This window comes from Leptodactylus fuscus, chromosome 3 (genome assembly GCF_031893055.1).
Source record: "Leptodactylus fuscus isolate aLepFus1 chromosome 3, aLepFus1.hap2, whole genome shotgun sequence".
NCBI classification, from domain to species: Eukaryota; Metazoa; Chordata; class Amphibia; order Anura; family Leptodactylidae; genus Leptodactylus; species Leptodactylus fuscus.
The window spans coordinates 37,236,345-37,262,923 of record NC_134267.1 but is presented as its reverse complement, the minus strand read 5'-3'; the positions used below and the strand labels follow the sequence as shown (position 1 = coordinate 37,262,923).

Sequence of the window (26,579 nt, the reverse complement as noted above, 5' to 3'; positions counted from 1 at the left end):
GTACACTCATGTAGAGGCCACGAAAATATGGCCGACAAGACATGCGCAGTTGACTCTGCCCAATGTCTTGTCAGCCATTTTTCTGTGGCCGTTACATGGGTGAATGCAGTCTCACCAGAAGACGATGTAGGAGGACACACACGGCTGTAGAAGAAGAAGGGCGTCGCTGGAGAGTCTTTAGGCAGCACAGGTAACGACCCCTGTGCTGTTTGAGCACAGGGGGACTGCCCCCTGTACTATCTGGAGACTTATTTGCATACGGAGAAAACTGGGAATATCACCGAAATGGTGGCATGGAGAAGAGATAAAGGTAGGGGAAGGATAGTCTTTCTTAAGACTATTCCAATGTGGTAGTACTGTTAAAAGGGACTCTAATGATAGAAACCCTTTAAGTGCTAACCAGGAACTTGGATAAGGGATGATCAGTAAATGTCATATACCTGGATGTTTCCAAAGCATATCATTCTGTTCCCCACATGCAGATGTTGTACAGATTAAGGTCCTTGATTTAAATAATAGCATTGGAAAATCATGGCAAAGACCATATTCATCGTGTAGTTATACATGGGTCATATTCAACCAGGACTACTAATGATATAAATGGAGTCCCCCAGGAGCCTGTGCTGGGACCATTACTGGTGGTAATTATTACAATTGGACTTAATAGTACCTTCTCTGTATTTGCAGATGGCACACTGCTCTGCAGTGTTGCCAATTCAGTTTGGAATGTCCAATCCCTATAGAGTGACCTGTGTAAGTTGGCCAAATGGGCCAAGCTGGTCAATGGAGAAGGATAATGGATAAATTATAGTATGTAATGTCAGTCTGCTGCACCTAAAGCCAACAGGATAATGTCTGTATTAGGAAAGCCATGTCTTCTAGAGAGGGAAGCATTATTTTACCAATGTATAAAGTACTGTTACAGCCATGCCTTGAGTATGTCATCCATTGTTGGTTAGCAGTTATTAAAGAAGAAGTCAAAGAGCCGAAGAAGGGTTCAGAGAAAGGCAACCAAATGAATACGGAGCATGGAAGAGCTCACTTATGAAGACAAGTTTTCAGAACTAAATGTATTTAGTCTACAGAACAAGAGTCTGAGGGGGATATTATATTTTATATAAAAATTTTAAGGGTCCTTATAAAATTCAAGATAATAAATAATTTGTTCTATGAATCCAACAAAGAACCCAAGGTCACCGCTTACGGGTAAAGGATGTTTTCAACCCACTAAGTATGTAAAATACGCTTCTGTAATTTTGTTTTTCAATGTCCTTACATAATAAAGATATACTAAGGGTTCGGGTCAACAATTATATCTCTTGTGAAACCATTTCTGAAGTCTGAAGGACTCTTCATATGCCAATGACTATGACCATTTTTTCCTGGGCCCTGATACAAGCCCATATTGTGAGGTATGCCACAAGAAGGAGTAGCACATTACATTTATAAGACAGGGCTATTTTCACTAGGGTTAGCTTTATAGGATTGCTTATGTGGGCAAGTACACTATAGTAGGACGGATCATGTCATCCATTTCCACCATTAGTCCTATTTAGCTTTCCCATGGATGTGTCGTGTGTGCCAGCCCGGGACATGTATGTACCTCAGTTGCTTACTAAATGTTACAGGTTGCATGATGTGTCACTTGACCGGCACCATGTTTAGTCTTATTCTGTTAGCCCGTGGATGTATTACATAGCACTGAGTCATTGGCTATGTGGCTGAGTGCTTGACGTCATGTGATGTCTATTACAGACTGACAATAGTGTCGAGCGAGTAGTATTCGATCGCCGGCATAGGAATGCGTGTAATTGGCCGAGCACCAAGGGATTAAACATTTCGAATATTCGATGCGTTTAACCCCTTGGTGTTCAGCCGATTACACGCATTCCTATGCCGGCGAGGTATTCAATCGAATACTACTCGCTTAACTCTAACTGCCAATAGTAAACAGCAATGACATACCAAGGAGTCTTCCACAAGCTCAAGTCTCTCATGGTAACAAATCACTGCCACTGGATCTTGCTTCAGGGTAAGATGATCCTATTATACATGGCAGTGGCTGTGGTCTTCAGATGCCTTGATCACATATGACTAACTTTAGCTTCACACTACAATCCAAAGACTATAATAGGGTCCACCGGGTTTCCACCTGAAAAATGGAGGGAAAGCATTTTTCAAGTGAAATCGGGGACGGAATCCCTGAATGGAGACCGAGCACCAGTGTGAACTTGGCCTTAGGCACCTGAAAGGAAGAGTGCCTGCAATGTTTAAAGTCCTGACATCCGCTGGAGTGGGACTAACAAAGCATGGCCAGCACAATGGGAGCAATGTGGAACATAATGGCCACTTCATACCTGGCCCCTCAATCTTGGAGAACAAAGACTTGCAAAGGAGCTGTATAAGGAAAATGTTTGTTTTTGTACTGTGCTAGCCAGGAGTATGAGATATAAAAAACAAAAAACTTGCAAGTCTTCAGTAGGTGATACCTTTTTTAATGGCTAACTCATAATGATGACAGAATATAACGTTTCAAAGCTTCTAGGCTTCTTCTTCAGGTATATCTAAAAACACTTTCTGAAGGCTGTATATTTATGTACAACTGGACACATAGGGATAGGATTTCAGGAGGGAGGGGGAAGAGGCTTATTACTATATACATATAAAAACAAATAAACAAGTCACAGTTCCCAGGTTCTTTATCTTTATGGCTGTCTTAGTTCACTGATTTGTATAGAATGACATGAACCCATGTGATGCATTCATTCCATTATCCAGAGTGTTAAGTAGGTTCATGCACTTGTATTCATGAACCAATTTCATGTCATTGGTGATATTTAGAGATGAGCGAACACTAAAATGTTCGAGGTTCGAAATTCGATTCGAACAGCCGCTCACTGTTCGAGTGTTCGAATGGGTTTCGAACCCCATTATAGTCTATGGGGAACATATACTCGTTAAGGGGGAAACCCAAATTCGTGTCTGGAGGGTCACCAAGTCCACTATGACACCCCAGGAAATGATACCAACACCCTGGAATGACACTGGGACAGCAGGGGAAGCATGTCTGGGGGCATAAAAGCCACTTTATTTCATGGAAATCCCTGTCAGTTTGCGATTTTCGCAAGCTAACTTTTCCCCATAGAAATGCATTGGCCAGTGCTGATTGGCCAGAGTACGGAACTCGACCAATCAGCGCTGGCTCTGCTGGAGGAGGCGGAGTCTAAGATCGCTCCACACCAGTCTCCATTCAGGTCCGACCTTAGACTCCGCCTCCTCCGGCAGAGCCAGCGCTGATTGGCCGAAGGCTGGCCAATGCATTCCTATGCGAATGCAGAGACTTAGCAGTGCTGAGTCAGTTTTGCTCAACTACACATCTGATGCACACTCGGCACTGCTACATCAGATGTAGCAATCTGATGTAGCAGAGCCGAGGGTGCACTAGAACCCCTGTGCAAACTCAGTTCACGCTAATAGAATGCATTGGCCAGCGCTGATTGGCCAATGCATTCTATTAGCCCGATGAAGTAGAGCTGAATGTGTGTGCTAAGCACACACATTCAGCTCTACTTCATCGGGCTAATAGAATGCATTGGCCAGCGCTGATTGGCCAGAGTACGGAACTCGACCAATCAGCGCTGGCTCTGCTGGAGGAGGCGGAGTCTAAGATCGCTCCACACCAGTCTCCATTCAGGTCCGACCTTAGACTCCGCCTCCTCCAGCAGAGCCAGCGCTGATTGGCCGAATTCCGTACTCTGGCCAATCAGCACTGGCTAATGCATTGTATTGGCGTGATGAAGCAGTGCTGAATGTGTGTGCTTAGCACACACATTCAGCTCTACTTCATCGGGCTAATAGAATGCATTGGCCAATCAGCGCTGGCCAATGCATTCTATTAGCTTGATGAAGCAGAGTGTGCACAAGGGTTCAAGCGCACCCTCGGCTCTGATGTAGCAGAGCCGAGGGTGCACAAGGGTTCAAGCGCACCCTCGGCTCTGATGTAGCAGAGCCGAGGCTGCACAAGGGTTCAAGTGCACCCTCGGCTCTGCTACATCAGAGCCGAGGGTGCGCTTGAACCCTTGTGCAGCCTCGGCTCTGCTACATCAGAGCCGAGGGTGCGCTTGAACCCTTGTGCACACTCTGCTTCATCAAGCTAATAGAATGCATTGGCCAGCGCTGATTGGCCAATGCATTCTATTAGCCCGATGAAGTAGAGCTGAATGTGTGTGCTAAGCACACACATTCAGCACTGCTTCATCACGCCAATACAATGCATTAGCCAGTGCTGATTGGCCAGAGTACGGAATTCGGCCAATCAGCGCTGGCTCTGCTGGAGGAGGCGGAGTCTAAGGTCGGACCTGAATGGAGACTGGTGTGGAGCGATCTTAGACTCCGCCTCCTCCAGCAGAGCCAGCGCTGATTGGTCGAGTTCCGTACTCTGGCCAATCAGCGCTGGCCAATGCATCCCTATGGGAAAAAGTTTATCTCACAAAAATCACAATTACACACCCGATAGAGCCCCAAAAAGTTATTTTTAATAAATTCCCCCCTAAATAAAGGTTATCCCTAGCTATCCCTGCCTGTACAGCTATCCCTGTCTCATAGTCACAAAGTTCACATTCTCATATGACCCGGATTTGAAATCCACTATTCGTCTAAAATGGAGGTCACCTGATTTCGGCAGCCAATGACGTTTTCCAATTTTTTTCAATGCCCCCGGTGTCGTAGTTCCTGTCCCACCTCCCCTGCACTGTTATTGGTGCAAAAAAGGCGCCAGGGAAGGTGGGAGGGGAATCGAATTTTGGCGCACTTTACCACGCGGTGTTCGATTCGATTCGAACATAGCGAACACCCTGATATCCGATCGAACATGTGTTCGATAGAACACTGTTCGCTCATCTCTAGTGATATTATGATCTTCCTGGCAGAAATGTTTTGGCATGGGAAGGTCCATTCTTTGTTGTTTAATTGTATGGCGATGTGAATTAATTCTCAATCTGAGTTTCTGGCCGGTCTCTCCAACATACAGATTTTCAGTGGAACATTTGGTGTAGGCAGAAAACAGCAAGATATATTCTTTTTCTATTAATGCAAAATGACTTTACATTTTATTTAAGAACCAAAAATCTTTGGACAGGTGTAAATATCCTTTAATGTCAGAAGCCCATATGTCTCTTTCCTATAGCAGCTGCAGCCTTGTATGTAAATCTCTATTGTCATATTCAAATCAAAATTCTATAGCGGTGCAAAGCAAATGAGATTATTCTAACAAGGGAAAGTATCTGGAGTGGATCTAAATGTCTCTAATTCAATTCTGCACGTGTATTCCCATCCACACATATATGACATGTGCATCTTCTTATCCTTGTCACTCATGTGTTTTGCTTGTATTGAGTTTTTTGGAGCATTAATGATTTTTTTCCTCTTAATGCATCGCATTCTGAGCCAGAAAAATGTCAAGATAAAATGCAGCTCTGCTCTGTCAAACACTGATATGTCCGCTATTATAATACACTCATCTGAAATGTCTACAGACACTACAAAATAATTCATTTATTTGGTTCAGTCATAAGCTCTTACTAAGCCTTCATGATCTCCAGGATTTATTTATTTTTTTCAATAAGGTACATGAAATCCGGGCATTAACATGGATACTGAAAAGTTTTATACAATATTTTTATAACTTATAGCATTGGGTCCACTGGTTTCATGAACCTGCCCTTCCTGGCCTCCTCCTACCTCGTCTGGTGCTCCGAGACTGTGTAAATTCTTTTGAAAAGCAAATACAGAAAATTTGATGACATTACATTCTAAAAATACAGGTATTAACCTGAGGATGGTCCCCCCTTTTACAGCTAAAACAGAGTTCACTCTCCTGGGAAGGTTTCGGAGTGTGCCTGTGGGGATTTTCACCCATTCATCCAGAAGAGCATTTGTGAGCTCCAACACTGATGGTGGCTGAGAAGGTTTGGCTGGCAATTTCCATTTTAGGTTATCTTAAAGGTGTCGAATGAGGTCAGGGCTCTGTGTAACCACTCAAGTTCTTCCACACCATACTTACCTACCCAACCATGACATTATGGGCCTTGCTATGTTCACTGGGGTACAGTCCTACCGCTACAAAAAAGGGTGTTCCTCAAACTGTTCCCACATGGTTGCAAGCATACAATTGTACAAAATGCTTTGAAAATGTATCTTCAGGTCTAGGTCAGCTCCTGAAAAGCAACAACATAGCATTGTCCTCCACCAACCCTTACAGTTGGCACAATACAATCAGACAGATAACGTTCTCCTGGCATTCACCAAACCCAGACGCAACCATTGGACTGCCAGGTAGAGAAATATGATTCGTCACTCTTCAGAACATGTTTCCACTGCTCCAGAGTCCAGCAGCGGCCTACTTTTCACCACTCCATTTCACGCATGACATTTTGTTGGGCGACTTTAGGCTTACCAGCCATGGAAACCCTCTCGACACACATCTCCTGATGCTAAGACCAGAGATGCTTTGGCACTCTGCAGTTACTGAGTGAGCAGAACTTCGGAGACTTTTCTGTACCTCTGAACTTGACACCGCAATTCTGTAACTTTACATGGTCTGCTACTTTGTGGGCGAGTTACTGGGGTCTACTTCACAATACTCGCTCACAGTTTATCGTGGAATATCTAGGAGGGGAATGAAAATACATGCAACAAAAATAAATTCAATGCACTCTGATCTACACGAATGTCTGTTCTGCTGAATTTTTGAGGGTTAGAAGTAACATTGAGAAACATCTGTCTTGGGCACCAAAGGAGTGAATCATACATTAAAATCTGAGCAGCCGCTGATGTCTGAGGTTGTGCTGATTTTCTATTCACAATGCCTATGATAGTAGGAACCTCTTGAGTTGGGACTGAGATATCTTGACGCATCCAGTCTGATTTTCATCTCTTGCACTTCTTAGGAGACATACACTTTTAGTCTTACATCGACAATGGTTACTTGAAAATATTTGATGAAATAAATACCAGGAAACCTTGTACGTCACTATTCTACCAAGTCCTCTCATTTACGGTATCTTCATGTTTGGGCTTTATACAAGGGGCCCAGATGGTTGCGATGCCAGGTGACAGCTTAATAGACCATTCCACACTGTCTATTAAATTCCACGTATGGATTGAGCTAATAATTGGGTCACTACTGATGGATTGTTAGACGTCATGGGGATGAACAGTTTTGCGAGAATGGTCCATATACTGTTCTAGTATAGGGTCTCTCTGTTATGTTTCCCATTAATGCTTACACATTTTTAGCAAACGGGAACCACAAAATATCATTAATAATTGGAATTCAGACTCAGTAATGCAAAGTTGCCCTTTACATAGTCCTATCGGATATCAACTGATTTACTTATTTTTACTAGATATCAATATAGCTTCACACATTCCATCATAACCTTATCAATTATATTAATATAACATTTATAGTTCTCTTAGGATAACACTATAACAACATCACTGTACAATTTCATCCCATTAGTAGAATAATATACAGGAACAATATCATATACAATGCATTTGATACACAGAGCGTAATCCAGGGACAAGGCAACAGAAGTCCAATATCATATAACCATAGTAAGAGTTGAGAATGGATTTCGCTTTCACTAGTCTTTCTTATGACCATTAATATGATGATAGACACCGACATTTATTGTATACTTGTTTATCAGATTGATGTATTCCCGGAACAGACTTTCCATGGCACATACAGTCAACATATGTGATGTCCGCCAGCAACCGGGTGCAAGAGGCTAGATTCCAATTGACTAGTATTTTATGGCAAATGCTACTGACATGATACGCTGTAAGTGGGGTTGAGCCGATCTTGAGATTTCAAGATCGATTTTAAAATCCGATTTCCGATCATTTTCCAGCCGATCTCGATCCCGATTGCGATCGTGAAATTTACTCAATCGCCAATCGGAATCCAATCTTTTCCGATCCCGATCGCTCAACCCTAGCTGTAAGTAAAGGATTTGATTGAACTAGTAATATAAAACTTCACTTCTTTTTCAGGCCCATCACAACGTATATAACCCCATTTTTTTGACCCACTACAAGGTATATGAGCCCTTTCTTATGCCATCCCCAAAGTATATGACCTCTTTCTTATGGCCCTCCCTCAATATATGGCCCTTCAATTATTCCTCCACACAGTATATGACAGATTTTTTATGGTCCCCACACAGTATATATTTTTTTTACCCCCACACAACATATGATGACTCTATTTATGGCCCCCACACAGTTTATAAACCCCATTTTGTACCCCCTACGCAATATATGACCCATTTTTAAAGCCGCATGCAGTATATGACCCCCTTTTTTTTACAACCCCCCCCCCCTACACAGTTAAGGACCCCTTTTTCAAAGTCCACACACAATATATGACCCCCTTTTTTTACACCCCTAAAACACAAAGTTTAGGATCTCCTTATTCTTCCACCACCACACAGAGTAGAGGGCGATAATTTATTTACCTGTCTACACTCCAGTTAAGGCCGCCCGTCTACTGCCACCTCCAGAGAGTGCTGTAGTCGATGCCAGAATGGTGTACTTGGTGTCCTAGCATTCTTCATCGTTGTGAAGTAATTGCAGCACCACCTAGCGGCAGCAGTGAAGGGTGCCTGGACAGGAGTGTGGACAGGTGAGTATAAATTATTGGCTGCTATGTATTTCAGTTTATTCCATGAGGCGCCGCCTGAGGCGAACACCTCAGGTTGCCTCATGAAAGATACGCTCCTGGGTTGCATCTTTCCACTATATGACGGGCAGCAGTGTACAAATGAACAAATCCTTAAAGATTCCAATTTTTTTTATTTGCATGTGAATGTAAAATTAGATGTCCCGCAATTATTATTCCATCATCTTCATGTCCACCACTATCTAGTGAGAGACAGAACCAGATACAAAAAGAAGCAGATTTGTACAAGATGGTCTGTATATCAGAGTCTCTGGTTTGAGAACTAGTTTCCTTACAGGTTGTGAGTTGTAATTCCTTGAATAATAAAGACTATAATATCAACGTGATCTGGTAAAAAGACAATGTTGGTCTCACAGACAAAACTACAAAGAATAAACCATGTTTGTATCATCAAGTTCCATCAACCAAGTTCACAAACTGTCTAACACGGTGGCTCCGATTCCCAATCCCCTCTTCATTTCTTGCTGTGCTTGAGTAGATCAACTGACCACAAGGGGGCGTGTCTCAGACTACCAAGCACAGTGGGCATAGAGTAATCTGAGATTATGGAGGCTAATCTACAGAAACTAACGGAATAATATGGAGGTCACCGGATATTTTAACTAAACATTATGTGTTTGATATGACATTTTTTATTGTGAAATAGAGAGTGACTTTAATTGGTATATATATTGTATTCCTGTAGTAATGCTTTGATAGACCGGTTCTCCGTACATTCACCAGACCTAAACCCATCTGAGCTCTTGAGGGATGAGCTTCACTATAAGGTCAGAGTGAAACGTTCCTTGAGTCAATCATACCTCTGTCAAGATGTTTGTCAAAATTTCTCCAAAATATCTTTAAAAACTGACAGCTAGACTGGTAGATATCCGCAAACCTGTGAATCCTGCAAACAGATGATTCTCTGATGGATGCCAAATTTCATGAATAGAACAGATATCAAATTGCCAGTACAATATTGTATCTAACGTACACTAAATATCTTGCTGAAATTCTATACGGTATATACAGTGGGGCAAAAAAGTATTTAGTCAGTCAGTCACCAATAGTGCAAGTTCCACCACTTAAAAAGATGAGAGGCGTCTGTAATTTACATCATAGGTAGACCTCAACTATGAGAGACAAAATGAGAAAACAAATCCAGAAAATCACATTGTCTGATTTTGTAAGAATTTATTTTCAAATTATGGTGGAAAATAAGTATTTGGTCAGTAGCAAAATTTCATCTCAATACTTTGTTATATATCCTTTGTTGGCAATGACAGAGGTCAAACGTTTTCTGTAAGTCTTCACAAGGTTGGCACACACTGTTGTTGGTATGTTGGCCCATTCCTCCATGCAGATCTCCTCTAGAGCAGTGATGTTTTGGGGCTGTCGCTTGGCAACACGGACTTTCAACTCCCTCCAAAGGTTTTCTATAGGGTTGAGATCTGAAGACTGGCTAGGCCACTCCAGGACCTTGAAATGCTTCTTACAAAGCCACTCCTTCGTTGCCCTGGCGGTGTGCTTTGGATCATTGTCATGTTGAAAGACCCAGCCACGTTTCATCTTCAATGCCCTTGCTGATGGAAGGAGGTTTGCACTCAAAATCTCACGATACATGGCCCCATTCATTCTTTCATGTACCCGGATCAGTCGTCCTGGCCCCTTTGCAGAGAAACAGCCCCAAAGCATGATGTTTCCACCCCCATGCTTTACAGTAGGTATGGTGTTTGATGGATGCAACTCAGTATTCTTTTTCCTCCAAACACGAAAAGTTGTGTTTCTACCAAACAGTTCCAGTTTGGTTTCATCAGACCATAGGACATTCTCCCAATACTCTTCTGGATCATCCAAATGCTCTCTAGCAAACTTCAGACGGGCCCGGACATGTAGTGGCTTAAGCAGTGGGACACGTCTGGCACTGCAGGATCTGAGTCCCTGGCGGCGTAGTGTGTTACTAATGGTAGGCTTTGTTACATTGGTCCCAGCTCTCTGCAGTTCATTCACTAGGTCCCCCCGCATTGTTCTGGGATTTTTGCTCACCGTTCTTGTGATCATTATGACCCCACGGGGTGAGATTTTGCCTGGAGCCCCAGATTGAGGGAGATTATCAGTGGTCTTGTATGTCTTCCATTTTCTAATTATTGCTCCCACAGTTGATTTCTTCGATCCAAGCTGGTTGCCTATTGCAGATTCAGTCTTCCCAGCCTGGTGCAGGCCTACAATTTTGTTTCTGGTGTCCTTTGACAGCTCTTTGGTCTACACCATAGTGGAGTTTGGAGTCTGACTGTTTGAGGGTGTGCACAGGTGTCTTATTATACTGATAAGTTTAAACAGGTGCCATTACTACAGGTAATGAGTGGAGGAAAGAGGAGGCTCTTAAAGAAGAAGTTACAGGTCTGTGAGAGCCAGAAATCTTGATTGCTTGTAGGTGACCAAATACTTATTTTCCACCATAATTTGCAAAAAAATTCTTACAAAATCAAACAATGTGATTTTCTGGATTTGTTTTCTCATTTTGTCTCTCATAGTTGAGGTCTACCTATGATGTAAATTACAGACGCCTCTCATCTTTTTAAGTGGTGGAACTTGCACTATTGGTGACTGACTAAATACTTTTTTGCCCCACTGTACAGTATATATCGTTATAAGACCGAGCTAGTAGGAAATGGGACAACAATCCATTCATTATTCATTGTAATTATTCTATACATTGTCTGCTCTACCCCTGTTCTTGAGTAGACCAGATGATAACAGCGGGGAGTGTCTTAGACTACCAAAGCACAGTGTGTACAGAGTCATCTGACAATATGGAGGTTAATTTCTGGAAAGCAACTGGGAATCAGAAGAATTTCTCTTGAAAAAAAAAAAGGGCACTATGTATTTCAATTAGACATGGGCGAATTGTTTTGTATGAGCCGGGTTGGACCTGAATATTCAAAATTGTATGTTTTTTTTCCCCCACAAAACAGAGCAAATGGGGATTTGTCTTGGACAAACTAAAGTGGCCACCCCTACATGAAGGGAGCCCAGTGTATAATAGGTGGAGGTCTAGGGAAGATGAAACAAATATTCATACTCACCTTCCGTTAACTCAAGTGAGTCACGTCGTGGTGCCCAGTGCATTCTTGGTGAGGTCGGGGGCTCTTATGTGATGTCATTGCCCTGTGCTCAGCTGTGCCTCAGCAGTGACTGGAGCACACCAAGTGCCCCGATGCCATGGTGCTCAGTCTACCCAAGTAACTTCTGGTGGCCCAATCACAGGCTTCTGCTGTGGCTCCCAGGCTGATTATGTCACAGAAGAGTACCAGATGTCACAAGGAGAGTGAAGGACTCTGTGAGGAGGCCCAAAGAGGTAACAGAAGGCGAGTATGAATGTTTTATCTTATTTTTTTTACACCTCCCCTGGGCCTATACCTATTATACTTTGGTGCCTGACGAGACTCCTGAGTATAATAACATTACTTTCACTTTGACATAACTTCGGCTGTGTTTGCCTTATGGAGTTATATATTGGATAGGTAAATTTCTAGGAACCCTGACAGGATTATACACTATGTTTTATAGATAGGTTCCTAGTAACCCTGACAGTGTTCTATACTATGTTATATAGATAGGTTCCTAGGAGCCCTGACAGTGTTCTACATTATGTTTTATAGATGGGTTCCTAGGAACCCTGACAGTGTTCTATACTATGTTATATAGATAGGTTCCTAGAAGCCCTGACAGTATATACACTATGTTTTATAGATATAGGTTCCTAGAATCCCTGTGAGTGTTCTACACTATGTTTTATAGATAGGTTCCTAGGAGCCCTGACAGTGTTCTACACTATGTTTGATAGATAGGTTCCTAGGAGCCCTGACAGTGTTCTACACTATGTTTGATAGATAGGTTCCTAGGAGCCCTGACAGTGTTCTACACTATGTTTGATAGATAGGTTCCTAGGAGCCCTGACAGTGTTCTACACTATGTTTTATAGACAGGTTCCTAGGAGCCCTGACAGTGTTCTACACTATGTCAGGACTCCTAGGAACCTATCTATAAAACAGTGTTTTATACTGTGTTTTATAGATAGGTTCCTAGGAGTCCTGACAGTGTTCTACACTATGTTTTATAGATAGATTCCTAGGAGCCCTGACAGTGTTCTACGCTATGTTTTATAGATAGGTTCCTAGGAGTCCTGACAGTGTTCTACACTATGTTTTATAGATAGGTTCCTAGGAGCCCTGACAGTGTTCTACACTATGTTTTATAGACAGGTTCCTAGGAGCCCTGACAGTGTTCTGCACTATGTTTTATAGATAGGTTCCTAGGAGTCCTGACAGTGTTCTGCACTATGTTTTATAGATAGGTTCCTAGGAGTCCTGACAGTATTATACACTATGTTTTATAGATAGGTTCCTAGGAGCCCTGACAGTGTTCTGCACTATGTTTTATAGATAGGTTCCTAGGAGTCCTGACAGTGTTCTGCACTATGTTTTATAGATAGGTTCCTAGGAGTCCTGACAGTATTATACACTATGTTTTATAGATAGGTTCCTAGGAGCCCTGACAGTGTTCTACACTATGTTTTATAGATAGGTTCCTAGGAGCCCTGACAGTGTTCTACACTATGTTTTATAGATAGGTTCCTAGGAGTCCTGACAGTGTTATGCTGTTATACACTATGTTTATGTCAATTTAAGGTGCGGTTTATACTGAACTTGTTCAACCTGAAACGAATAAAGGACCCAAGCTGCAGCACACAAAACAAATCTTAAAAGGTTCACCCATCTCTAATTTCATCTATACATTGTGTATTTAATGTATTTTTTAATTGTTAGATGGAAGGTCCCTTTAATTGGTACATATTTTATTTAACAGCAGTATATAGTCATCTAAACCAGGCAGCTGCAGTAATGCTTTGATGGACTGGTTCTCCGTACATTCACCAGACCTAAACCCTTTCAAGCTCTTGACAGATGAGCTTTACCATAAGGTCAGGGCAAATGTCCATTGATCCAGTCATACCCCTGGCAAGGTGTCTGTTAAAAATTCTCCCAAATATCCTTAAAAACTGAGAGCTAAAAAGGCAAATATCTGCAAACCTGTAAATACTGCAAACAGATGACTGTGATGAATGCAGAGTTTCAGGAATAGAACAGATATCCCACAGTCAATACATTATAACTATCATTGCTGGTCATTAAACGGCACCTTGACTAAATTCTATAGAGTATATATATAATATATTTCTAGGTTGGAGACAATGGCTATCTGTCTGATAATTATAACTGGCCATAATACCAAACTAGCTGGAAATGGAACTACAATCCATTGACTATCAATGTAATTACTCTATAGCTATCTGAAGACATAAACAATTCATTAAGACGTAGAATTGAAGAAAATGTAGATAATAATGTAAATGATTAACAAGCCTATTACATATTGCTCCGAAAAAACCAAGACAAACCATCTCAGGCTGCCAACATACTGGCTTACAATCATAGGCATAATGTTTTATGCATGAATAATTTATCCTTGAGAAAGCTGCCCCGCTGTAAAAAGAAGGCGAAACGCTAATCCGGTAGAGCAAGAAAGAAGGATCTCTGGGAGACATATACAATGCAGAGCTTCATTATTCACCGTATTTGACAGGTATGTGTTAACAATTGTCATCAGCCTCAAACTTACCTCATGTGACAAATAAAAGGCAGCAATCCCCAAAGGCCAGAAGCAGCACAGCATGGAAAATACACTGAGGCCAAGATGGTCTCTTGGTGGCATCATTAAGAAGTTGTCTTCACTTTCGGTGTCACTTGAATAGTCGCTCTGGAAGAACATAAACAACAAATAGCAAATGTGTTAAAGAGAAATGACAATATGGGAAGAAAAAAGCAAATTATAGCCAGCTGTAGCATAAAAACACTCCGGCAATTCAACCATTCAGTGCATAAATCTTTTGTAGAGGATGCCGGAAATAATGCAGGTGTCTGATAGAAATTCAGCTGAAAGCAGATGGGTCAATGGAAAGAACTCAGTACACAACTAGAAACGTCACCATAGTTGGTCAAACCATGGAGTCTTTTATATTGCACAATTTGCAATAGTGTTAGACTGAACAAAATAAGAAAAATACTCAGACTAAAAAAGATTGCTGTATGTTGGGCAGCATGGTGACTTTGTGGTTTAGACTGGTCTCATGTAGTGCTGGATTTTTAGGCTCAAATCCAACCATGACCAACATCTGCATGGAGTTTCTATGTTCTCTCTGTGTTTGCATGGGTTTCCTTCCACACTCTAAAGACATACTAACTAGAGATGAGAGAACACTGTTCGGATCAGCCGATCCGAACAGCACACTCCCATAGAAATGAATGGAAGCACCTGGCACGCAGACTTTGCCGGCGGCCGGCCGCCTAACCCCCTGCGTGCCGTCCGCTTCCATTCATTTCTATAGGAGCGTGCTGTTCGGAACAGCTGTTCCGAACAGTGTTCGCTCATCTTTAATACTAACATTAGTGTTTTGGTTTCCCTCCTTGGGTCTGAATGGGCACCCAAAAGACAGAAACCCCATCTGTTTAAAATGCAGTTACACGCGGACCTCATAGGACTTTTTTCTTATGCCAATTTTAAGTGGAATCTGGGACAGAGAGGCTCGAATGTTAGTGTGAACCTTACATTTAGAAATTCAATATCTCTATGAAGTACTGTGGAATATGATGGCGCTACGTAAGTGTTGACTCCATTTGTAGACAGTGCCATAGTTCGCTCACAAGTGTTGCATTCACATTTTAACATTGGCCCCTTCCATCATGCTGTCAATTTCTTACAAAATAACGTAAATGTCAACAAGTTTCAAGAATGGCTTTTCACGGTTTTAATGATACAGAACAAGACCTGTACATTTTCCCCTCTAAACAGATATTTCCATCTTAAAAAGATATGGCAAATTGTTAAGATATACTCTTCGCTTTCTAATCTATCTATCTATCTATCTATCTATCTATCTATCTATCTATCTATCTATCTATCTACTCTGTTGATCCAGAGAATGAAGTACCTCTGCCTAAGCTGCATATAACATGAGACCTGTATAAGTTCAGATACTGGGACCAACTTCAGAACAGAAAATTTGACCAGTTTAACAAGGCAACAAGGCCGACTAGAGAAAAGTCAGAAACAAATAGAAAAAGAAAATACAGTAGAAGAGGAAGAGCAAAGAAGAGAAGAAAAAGAAATAGAGGAGAGAAGACAAGAGCTGAAAAATGGAGTGTTTTGTAAGGACTCAAAACAGTAGAAATTCCACATCAGAGAAAAAGGAAATTGTCAACAATGGCCCCACCAATGACAGACCACCTTCCTTATGTCCCTAAGTTGTTCAGTTTCACCCCAAGAGGTCTTGGTAAGCCAGGGAAAAGAATCCAGAGTTTCCATGCCAAATCAAAAACACTGTGGGTGTAACAAAGGGAAGTGATAAGTTTCTACATCCTCTGTATGTCTTCAACTTTGTGGACCCAGTGGCTCAGCAAGAAAGGAGAGGTGGAACTCCAAGAAGGTTAGGACACATGACCGGCCTGTACTGAGCAAGTGTTTAATGATCGTCTTCCAATAATTCCTCATCTCAAAATGTTGGTTTAGATAAAAGCCAGAGGTGTAGAGAAGATTTTCAAGATCGCATGCTGGATCCTCTCTCAGAGACCATACAACTCTATGCTGTCTTAGAACACATCCAGCAAGGTACGTTCCGCTGACCCACAGGCTCTTATATCTTGCCTATACTTGAGCTGCTTGGGATAGCATATACTCTGGATACCCAGGAACTGACGTGTTTCTAGTTAGACAACCTGCTTTGTAGACCCTTTAGGGGTTAAGAATGTACATGCTAAGAATGTAGATTGTTCTATTTTCCCAAGGTGCAAACCATGATTTAATGGTTAATTATAATATTCAATAAATCTATAAATAGATTATGTATAATATGCCATCAACTGCCGCACCATACACCATGTGTTGAGATATTTCTAAGGCGCTGCATCTGTTTTAGACTACATGAATTTGTGAGTCCAGACACGCTGTAATTATATCATATTTAGGTATTCAAATTTAGAGATAATAGCGATCTGCAAAGCTAGCTAAGAAAAAGCGCTGTCAAATTTAATACAGGGCTTCGCAACTGTTATAGGAGGGGGGATGTTTGAGTTTTCGGAATATTTCTTTAAGTGGATATACAGTATTTTTATACACTTTGAAAAAGTAGAGCTGAAACAGAAAAGCTGCCAGAAGAGATGGGAAGGATATTCAGTGAAATCTGAAATGTGTGATGAGTCAGGAAGCTGAAGTAGCAAACTGTGGCTTAGCAATAGGAAAGCAATCAAACTAAGAGCCTGTCAATCAGCACTTTGCTTAACGAAGTTGTGGCATAGAGTAGTTGTCTTATATGCTGCCAAGCTGCAGAGAATGAAAGTATTAGAAGGAAAGTAATGATTGATAGCTCTGTAACATGGTCTTTGGCAATTCCAGAAAGACAATTCAATGTGTCACACTCAGTGTTTCAATTGTCTTACATCAATGGTTGGGAAGATTTAGAAAGATTGTTATTTAACATATAGAAACATATTGTATATTGAAGAATAAAAATCATCAAAGAAAAAAAAGCAAATGCTATTAATTAATTGAATATTTAAAGAGTCTCTCTCTATCTCCAATTTACCCGGTGTCCCATCTTCTCACTTCCTGTATTTTTTTACAAGCTGGTGGGTGTGCTCTACTGTTTAACGGACAGGACACTATGAAGTGCCTCAGTAGATATAGACATTACCTTTACCATTGAAGAATATTTATTATGATTATTAGAAAACTAACATAAATGAAAGATGAAATAATATGTACAGTAAATGTATATTACATTGCACATGTTTAGAGAGGAAAAAAAAGCTAGACATGCTACTAGGACTGACAGTGGACTTGAGATAAACTCAAAATTACCTTTGTGCTTTTTAACTGTCCAAGCCCTTATCAGCAAACTGCAATTAACAGAAGATAACCGCTCTGAGAGCAAGAATAATCCAGAGAACGCAAGTATGGTAAACTCATCCTGGTGCTCCTCGAACCACCATGTACACTGCAAGCTTTATGACACGTTGTAGCTTTATGATACACATGTAGGGGTGAACCTGATCCGCAAGGATAGATGCATACATGTGTTGATCCATCGTGCTTTCCACAATGATGAGTGCACCCAGATGGCTGATGACACGTGCCTTCTGCAATTGGTTATTCAACGTTGAGGTCAAAAGTAGGCAGTGGTCACTTTAATATGGAAAAAGAAGGAGTCCAGCAGCCACAGATTCAAAATTCACAATTCTTTATTCAGTCCATTTAAAAACGGTACAAGATCGCATAGGTGACATAAGGTATTTCCCAGAGAACATACAGTAGATGGTACTGTAGCATCGGCTGATGCGTTTTGGAACTTGTGTAACGTCTCTGTCTGTTCGGGTCTCTGCGCCACCCTCCGCTCACACAATACGGTGTGTTCAGTTTGATTTTTTTGCTTAGAGTTTTTTGTTGCTCTGTCTGAACACTTCTCTATTACCACTCCGCTGTAATTGAATTCCCACCACACCCATCTCCTGAACATTGTTTCCCCTATGTTCATCAAATAGTTAATCTTAGCCTTGCCTGTGTGATTGACAGCCTGCCTACCAATTTATTCTGGTGGAGGTCCTAAGCTTCCTATATACAGGTCATAAGCCCACACAGGTTTTCTGGTTATAGTGACTTTGTCCTCAACTTTGTCCCTGCTAAACTCCTCTTTCTGCTATTATTATATTACTGACCTCTGACCTTTGGCTTCCCTTGTGACTACTCTTCGGATTACGATTTTGTACTGCTTTGACCCTTGGCTCTCTGATTCCTCTTCTGTATTGTTTGTCTTGGCTTGTTCTGTGTACTCTTATTGAGAGAAAGGGCTGTCGCCAAGTTGCTCCTGTTACTAGGACAGTGTGGCAAGTAGGTAGGGACAGGGGCTGGGTCAAGTTTACAGCTGACTGTCTCTGTATTTCCTTCTTCCAATGTTCCAGCAGCAGCTAGCAATTCCCTTACAGTGAGAGTCTCAGTACCCTAAGAGATTGTTCTATATACAGTTCCCTAAAGAGTTCAGAAGCAAAATATATATAAATACCACACAAAACAATAAAACACAAACATGAAAAAACACATTCTGCTACATTATTACATATAACTTGTAACTACAAATGAGTAAACTTCTTAGTTAAAGGTTACACCAAGGTTCCTCTATTCACGGTTTTCTGACGCTAGGTTCACACCTGCGTTCGGGTCTCTGTTCTGTGGCTTCCGTCTTCTGCATGCAAGAAGACGGAAACCACAGATCGGTCCGGCCGTGAGTGGTGGTGAGCGTTTCATGCTCTCCGCAGCGAAACCGTTTTTTTTTTTTTAAACTGGACACAGAGTACTGCATGTCTGACTCTGTGTCCGAATTAAAAAAAAAAAACGGTTTCACGGCGGAGAGCCTAAAACGCTCACCACCGCTCACGGCCGGACATCTTTCAAACCCATTCAAATGAATGGGTGAGAAAGAGTCCTGCAGGTTTCCATCTCCTGCCTCTGTTTTGTGCAGGAAACGGAAACCTGCAGAACGGAGACCGGGCGCAGATGTGAACGAGCCCTTAATAATTGACTTCAATGGCATAGTTATAATTGTGGAAGAATAGATTCTCGCAATGTAATTGAATCCTTAGTGAACGTGAAACATCTGTTTTCTACCTTAACACTAGTGAGATATCATAAAACAATGTTCTTATAATATATTACTACAGCTAGGGATGTCGCCAGGTTGGCAAACGCAATAGGCAATGTGTAATTTCTACGCTGGTTCAGAGCTTGGCACATTTTTTACATCAGGAGATTATATTTTGATCAACTTTACTCATGAACCATGCAATACGGGTTCACAAAGCATGAATATAAAGATCACATAGCATTTCAAAGCTGGAACCTTCGGGATGAGGCTGAAGCCGAGTCACATTAATCAGGCATAGTCTGCGGTTTCAGATGGCTAATTCCTCGCATCAAATCCTCAGCACAGGGACAACTTTGGTTTCTATGGGCTTTGTCCAGACGACATCATTCCACTGGAAAGCAGAAAATAAAGCTTCGGGTTCCTTTTTGATGCTTTCCATCAGGCAGCCACGTCACCTTTTTTATGTGTTGTCACTCTGACCCTCACATAAGGAATTTACTTACAAATGAAATCTGCTGCTTTGCAGTGATTGATGGTTTGGCGAATTGTATCTGTCAGAAGTTGCTTTATCCACATTGGTGTATAAACTGGATGAGCCCATTGAGGTTTGGGAAATGCTAAACTCCACGTTTTCAAAAAACCTCCTGACATCTTTCTGTCTCCCCGGCCCTTAGTGGTGTACGTTGGATTCTTACAGAAACTGCAAACCTTATAAATACTGTGACAAATCCTACAAGCGTAAAATATCAAACATTACACTGTGTTCTGCAGACAACAAAGTTGTGGTTTTATTTCTTTGAATTTTTTAAAAGCGGCGGATCGAGCGGTGGAGGATAGACTAAAATATTTACACTATTTATTTCCTCACTCCTTGTTGATCAATGTTTCATAGCAATTGTTTTCCATGAAAGACTCCTTGAGATGCATTTTGCTTACAGTATGCCTATATTTCCTATATTTAGCCTCTAAGGGACTCGACTTCTTTATATTTTGCATTACATTTGTAACACATAGTAGCTTCCATTTATATATATATATATATATATATATATATATATATATATATATATGGACCTATGGTCACATGACCATTCTGTACAAATATTTAAGTCAGGGAGGATTGATCCAATTAACATGGTCTATATGTTTTATATAGGCGCCTTAGATTAGTAGAATCAGTGGCGTAAACTATCGGGGTAGAAGGAGTAGCGGCTGCCACAGGGCCCGGGACATTAGGGGCCCGGCAACAGCTGCTGCCCCTGTGTTTTTTTTCTTTTCTTAATAGGCAGTTACCAGCTGGAGTTACTCCATCCGGTAACGGGTCCTATTTACTTACGGATCCTGGCAGGGGCCAGGATCAGTAAGTGACGCTATGGGCCCCACAAGCACTATTATTATACTTGGGGGTCTAAAAAGATCGGAGGTCTTCGGTGTCGGTCAGGAAGCAGGGGGGGGATGCCAAAAGTTCGCTACGGGGCCCCGCCATTCCTAGTTACGCCACTGAGTAGGATAGAATAAATAATTATATGATTACCTGATGACTTCAACTCTGCTAATATCTGTCTTCATGACTTTAATTCTCCATAACCCCATGGCCGTGCTGGACAATGGCCTTATTTTTCCCCAACCTACAAAGTAATTCTGTTGTCAAAATAGAACGTATCACTATTGATATTGAAGCCTTATTACTATATGATATGAGTGACGTATCTCACCTACATTCAGTATATTGAGAACCTAAGGTATATGGACTCTCTCTATACCTCTGGCAAGTTTACAAAGATTTACTAAGATAAGTCTGTTTCAGATGTACATCATGGTTTTACTGAAGCAAATCTAGATGACTATGGAAGACTACGGTGACCCAGGTCTGACAGCATTAAATTGAAGCAAATTACTGTAAATCGTCAACTGCAATCATCTGAACACAAGATGACTATGATCTTCTGCCCCCGTATACATTAAATATGTGAACTATATGAAGCATCTGACGCAGGAACCTATGTGACAAGAGTGACAGTCACAGGACCCGCATAACAATGACAGCTATGAGCTTCCATACCCATCAAAAGGAATAGAAAAAAGACCTGGGAATCAATCACTAGAAAACTCAATATTGAAGGGATTCTATCATTAGAATCCCTTTTACAGATAATATCACGTCGGAGTAGCCTTAAGAAAGTCTATTTGTACCCTATCTTTATATTTCTGCTCTGCGCCGCCATTCTGTTGATATACCGTTTTTCCTGGTATGCAAATGAGTCTCCAGACAGCAGCGGAGGCGTTCCCCCTATGTTGCCTGAAGACTCTCTAGCAACGCCTCCATCTTCTACAGCCACAGCTCTCTGTCGCATCCTTCGAGTGTACTGTTCCTGTAAGTGACCACAGTGAAATGGCCAAATAGACATGCGCAGTCAGTTCTGCCCAAAGCCCATTGGCAGAGCCAGCCGCGCTTGTGCGGAATTTAGATTTCGAATGCAGGCTTGCTGGAAGAAGACTACACAAAGTACGTGGTGGAGAGTCGCGGCTGTAGAAGGTGGAGGCGTCAATGGGACGCCCCCTGTGTGGTGTTTGAGCACAGGGGTAACGTCCCCTGTGCTGTCTGGAGACTCATTTGCATACCGGGATACAACGGTATATTAACGGAACGGCAGTGCGGAGCAGAAATATAAAGGTAGGGGACATATAGCCTTTCTTAAGGCTATTCCAACGTGATATTATCTGAAAAAGGGATTCCAATGATAGAAACCCTTTAAGCCACCTGCAATGCATTATAGGATACATGATGCTGAGCACCATCATACCCTTAGATCTAACAAATGCAATAATTTTCTTGAAAAAAACATTTTTATAAATATTCAAAAGAGGGTCATGTAAAATTGGGCAGGCTAGAGTCTCAAGGAACTTTGTATTCAGGATTGAAAGGGGACCACTGAGACCTGTGATTGGGCCACAGTGGCCACAAGGGTAATGACAAAGTCATTAAACTGCCATTAAAGTGTCATGATGTTGGCACGCCCTATGTCCCACTGGGGACAGCCAAAAGGGGGCATCGGAAACCGTGTGGGAGCCCAGGAGAGCTGAGATAAGGAGCGTATAAGTTGACACGTATCTCGTGAAGTTCACCCATCTCTACTCAGCTCTCAATGTCATATCTGCAATTTAGGCGTGATGCTGTGACTAGTCTGGAGAGCTGATCCATCAGTCTGTAGGGTTTTTTAATGGGTAGTAAATTTACTTAAAAATTAAATTAGAAACACAGAACAGATGTTTGTAAAGCAGCGTACAACATATGTCACATAGCGCAATAATTAGGCTGGCGTTATGACTGACAGTCAGTCACTCTGACACTTTTATTATCTCTCACTTTCATTCGTGAGTCTTTCTGAACATGTTTTGTGAATCCTAAGCACAACAATCCTAAAAGTTATTTATCTGGATCCCCCAAGATCAAATACCGAGCAAATGACTCAATGTGACTTCCCCGAGAAGTTGTCAATATTTGTTGAATTTACATTAAAGGTTATTTAACACTATTGGCACAGTGAGGAAATATATAAAATATCCAAAATGTCGTTCTTTCCATCTGTTGCTTGACAGGTTTTTATAGAGAACCTTTCGTGTCTTCTGACATCAGCGGTATTATATGCCGACAGCTCCCTGAATTCAGAGCACTGTCAACTGTGTCGGGTTGTGTGAAGGATACCACTTTGCCAAGCTGCTTGGCACACTTGCGATCACCCTTCTTACCTACTTACGGCCCGTGGGTGTCTGAACTTTATAAATTTTATATATTTATTAACCTGAGTGGGTCAGTACTAGCAGAGTTGTTTGGGTTTACTGGGGCCTAGGTCTCAGGGCACTTGCTTAAAGGAATTCTACCATTAACCCCTTCCCGCCGATGGCATTTTTTGTTTTTCGTTTTTGACTCCCCTCCTTCTAAACCCCATAACTTTTTTATTTCTCTGCTCCCAGAGCCATATGAGGTCTTAATTTTTGCGGGACAATTTTTTCTTCATGATGCCACCATTAATTATTCTATATAATGTACTGGGAAGCAGGAAAAAAATTCAGAATGGGGTGGATTTGAAGAAAAAATGCATTTCTGCGACTTTCTTACGGGCTTTGGTTTTACGGCGTTCACTGTGCAGCCAAAATGACATGTCCCCTGTATTCTGTGTTTCGGTATGGTTCCAGGGATACCAAATTTATATGGTTTTATTTACATTTTGACCCCTAAAAAAAATTCCAAAACGGTGTTAAAAATTTTTTTTTCTAAAAGTCGCCATATTCCGACGGCCGTAACTTTTTTATACGTGCATGTACAGGGATGCATAGGGCGTCTTTTTTTGCGGGGCCGGGTGTACTTTTTAGTTCTACCATTTTCGGGAAATGTTATTGCTTTGATCACTTTTTATTCAAATTTTTATCAGAATTAAAACAGTGAAAAAACGGCGGTTTGGCACTTTTGACTATTTTTCCTGCTACGGCGTTTACCGAACAGGAAAAATATTTTTATAGATTTGTAGAGCAGGCGATTTCGGACGCGGGGATACCTAACATGTATATGTTTCACAGTTTTTAACTACTTTTATATTTGTTCTAGGGAAAGGGGGGTGATTTGAACTTTTAATAATTTTTATATTTTTTTATATTTTTTTTTACTTTTTTTTTATTTTTATTTTTGCATTTATTAGACCCCCTAGGGGTGTTGAACCCCAGGGGGTCTGATCACTAATGCAATGCATTACAATGCTAATGCATTGCAATGCATTGCAAAAAATCATCATCTCTTTTGCAGGCTGCATACACCAGCTTGCAAAAGAGAGAATTTGCAGACCGGCTGGGAGCCTTTAACAAGGCTCCCGGCTGTCATGGCAACGGGGGGTCGGCCCTGGAGCATGCTCCAGGAGCCGGCGATCCCTGCCAAAATGGCGGCGCCCATGCGCCGCCAGGAAGATGGCGCCTCCGGCGTCTTTGACAGCAGCGCCGGAGGGGTTAATGCCTCCGATCGGTCCGGGGACCGATCGGAGACATTAGAGCCGGTTGTCTACTGCTTAAAGCAGTAGACACCCGGCGGCTATGACGGCCGCCCGGCTCCCGGGCGGTCGCCATAGTTACAGACCCGACACGCACCGTACTATTACGGCGCATGTCGGGAAGGGGTTAAACTACTTTTTTTTTCTAATTACCACGTCAGAATAGCCTTAAGAAAGGCTATTCGTCTCCTACCTTTAGACGTGGTCTCCGCCGCGCCGTTCCGTAGAAATACCGGTTTTAACCGGTATGCAAATGAGCTCTCCGCAGCAATGAGGGCGGGCCCCAGCGCTGAAAGGCCGATGAGCGCATCCCCATTGCTGCCCGAGAGCTCTTTCCTGCGCCGCCTCCTTCTTCTGCAGCAACTCCGCCTCTTCTGGCTTCTCTTGCTCTTGTAGTTCTATACAGGAGCATAGAGAGGCCACCCCAAAATGTCCGCCGGCCGGCTCCTGTATTGAACTGCAAGAGCGACTACCCAAAAATGGCCGCCGGCCGGCAGCCATTTTTGGGTAGCCACTCTTGCAGCTCAATACAGGAGCCAGCCGGCGGCCATTTTGGGGTAGCCGCTCTTGCAGTTCAATACAGGAGCTGGCCGGCGGCCATTTTGGGGTAGCCGCTCTTGCAGTTCAATACAGGAGCTGGCCGGCGGCCATTTTGGGGTAGCCGCTCTTGCAGTTCAATACAGGAGCTGGCCGGCGGCCATTTTGGGGTGGCCTCTCTATGCTCCTGTATAGAACTACAAAGGCAAGAGAAGCCAGAAGAGGCGGAGTTGCTGAAGAACAAGGAGGCAGCGCAGGAAAGAGCTCTGGGCAGCAATGGGGACACGCTCATCGGTGTTTCAGCGCTGGGGCCCGCCCTCATTGCTGCAGAGAGCTCATTTGCATACCGGTTAAAACCGGTATTTTTACGGAACGGCGCGGCGGAGACCACGTCTAAAGGTAGGAGACGAATAGCCTTTCTTAAGGCTATTCTGACGTGGTAATTAGAAAAAAAGGTAGTTTAATGGTAGAATCCCTTTAAGTCAATGGCATGACTTGTCTCCCATGTCTCTCAGGATGGATCAGCATAAGTGTAGAAGGTCTTCTTGTACAGAAGGGACACCCCAGCCAACCCTTAGCTGCCTCCTTGCTGAGTGACCCAGAATATCGGTCTTCCTCTCAGTAAGGCTAGTGTCCAGCCACACCTCCCTTCCAGGTAGTCCCCCTCCTCTTCCACCCACTGCAGGATCTTGAGAAAGAGGAATGTCTTCCTGGTTGGGGAAAGATGTGTGTCTGGGGTTCATCTCAGGGTCATTAGCCCTCTCTACCTCCTTTCACATTTATTGTCCATGGGTAATAAACTGGCTGGTCAGAAAGAGCCATCTCCCATGGTATACCCATAAAACCACTGAAGTGAATTGACCACCAATGTGAACACAGCTTAAAAGGGATCCTATCATTAAAACTCTTTTTTTTCTGCTTATCACGTAGGAATAGCCTTAAGAAAGGCTATTCTTCTCCTATCTTTAGATGTCTTTTCTGCGCCGCCGTTCGGTATATAATCTGGTTTTCTTCGCTATGCAAATGAGTTCTCTCACAGCACTCCAGCGTTGCCTCCATCTTCTTCAGATACGGGTCTTCTTTGCGTCTTCTTCCAGCAGTGACTTCAAATTTCTAAGCCTCGGGCAGCCAACTGGGCATGCCTGCTGCAATATTGCGTAAACGGCCATTTTCTTGTGGCGTGCGGGCATGCACAGTTGGCTTTTGCTCTAGGCCTGAGGCCTAGAAGTTTGAAGCCTCCGCCGGAAGAAGACCCGTTCCTGAAGAAGATGGAGGCAGCGCTGGAGAGTTCTCTCGCAGCATTGGGGACGCCCTCTGTGCTGCGAGAGAACTCATTTGCATAGCGAGGAAAACCGGATTATATACCGAATGGCGGCGTTGAGAAGACATCTAAAGGTAGGAGAAGAATAGCCTTTCTTAAGGCTATTCCTACGTGTTAGGCAGAAAAAATTAGTTATAATGATAGGATCCCTTTAAATACAACATTCCTAAAGCCAAAAGGGTTTGGATAACAGTCATAAAC

At 42.4% G+C, this 26,579-nt stretch overlaps 2 protein-coding genes across 4 annotated transcripts in view; one reads left to right on the top strand and one right to left on the bottom strand.

Annotated features, from left to right (window-relative positions):
- The window catches only part of ACSS1 (acyl-CoA synthetase short chain family member 1), a 413,920-nt gene extending 389,474 nt beyond the window's left edge, over positions 1 to 24,446 (top strand). Inside the window, exon 15 of the transcript XR_012715306.1 lies at positions 24,437 to 24,446. The gene's annotated coding sequence lies outside the window, so the exon portion shown is untranslated. The remainder of the gene's footprint in view (positions 1 to 24,436) is intronic.
- SYNDIG1 (synapse differentiation inducing 1) overlaps positions 1 to 26,579 on the bottom strand; it is a 174,529-nt gene that overhangs the window by 42,443 nt on the left and 105,507 nt on the right. For all 3 annotated transcript variants that reach the window (XM_075267439.1, XM_075267441.1, XM_075267440.1), the window contains exon 3: positions 14,411 to 14,548. In XM_075267439.1, coding sequence (XP_075123540.1) covers positions 14,411 to 14,548 — 138 coding nt within the window. The remainder of the gene's footprint in view (positions 1 to 14,410; positions 14,549 to 26,579) is intronic.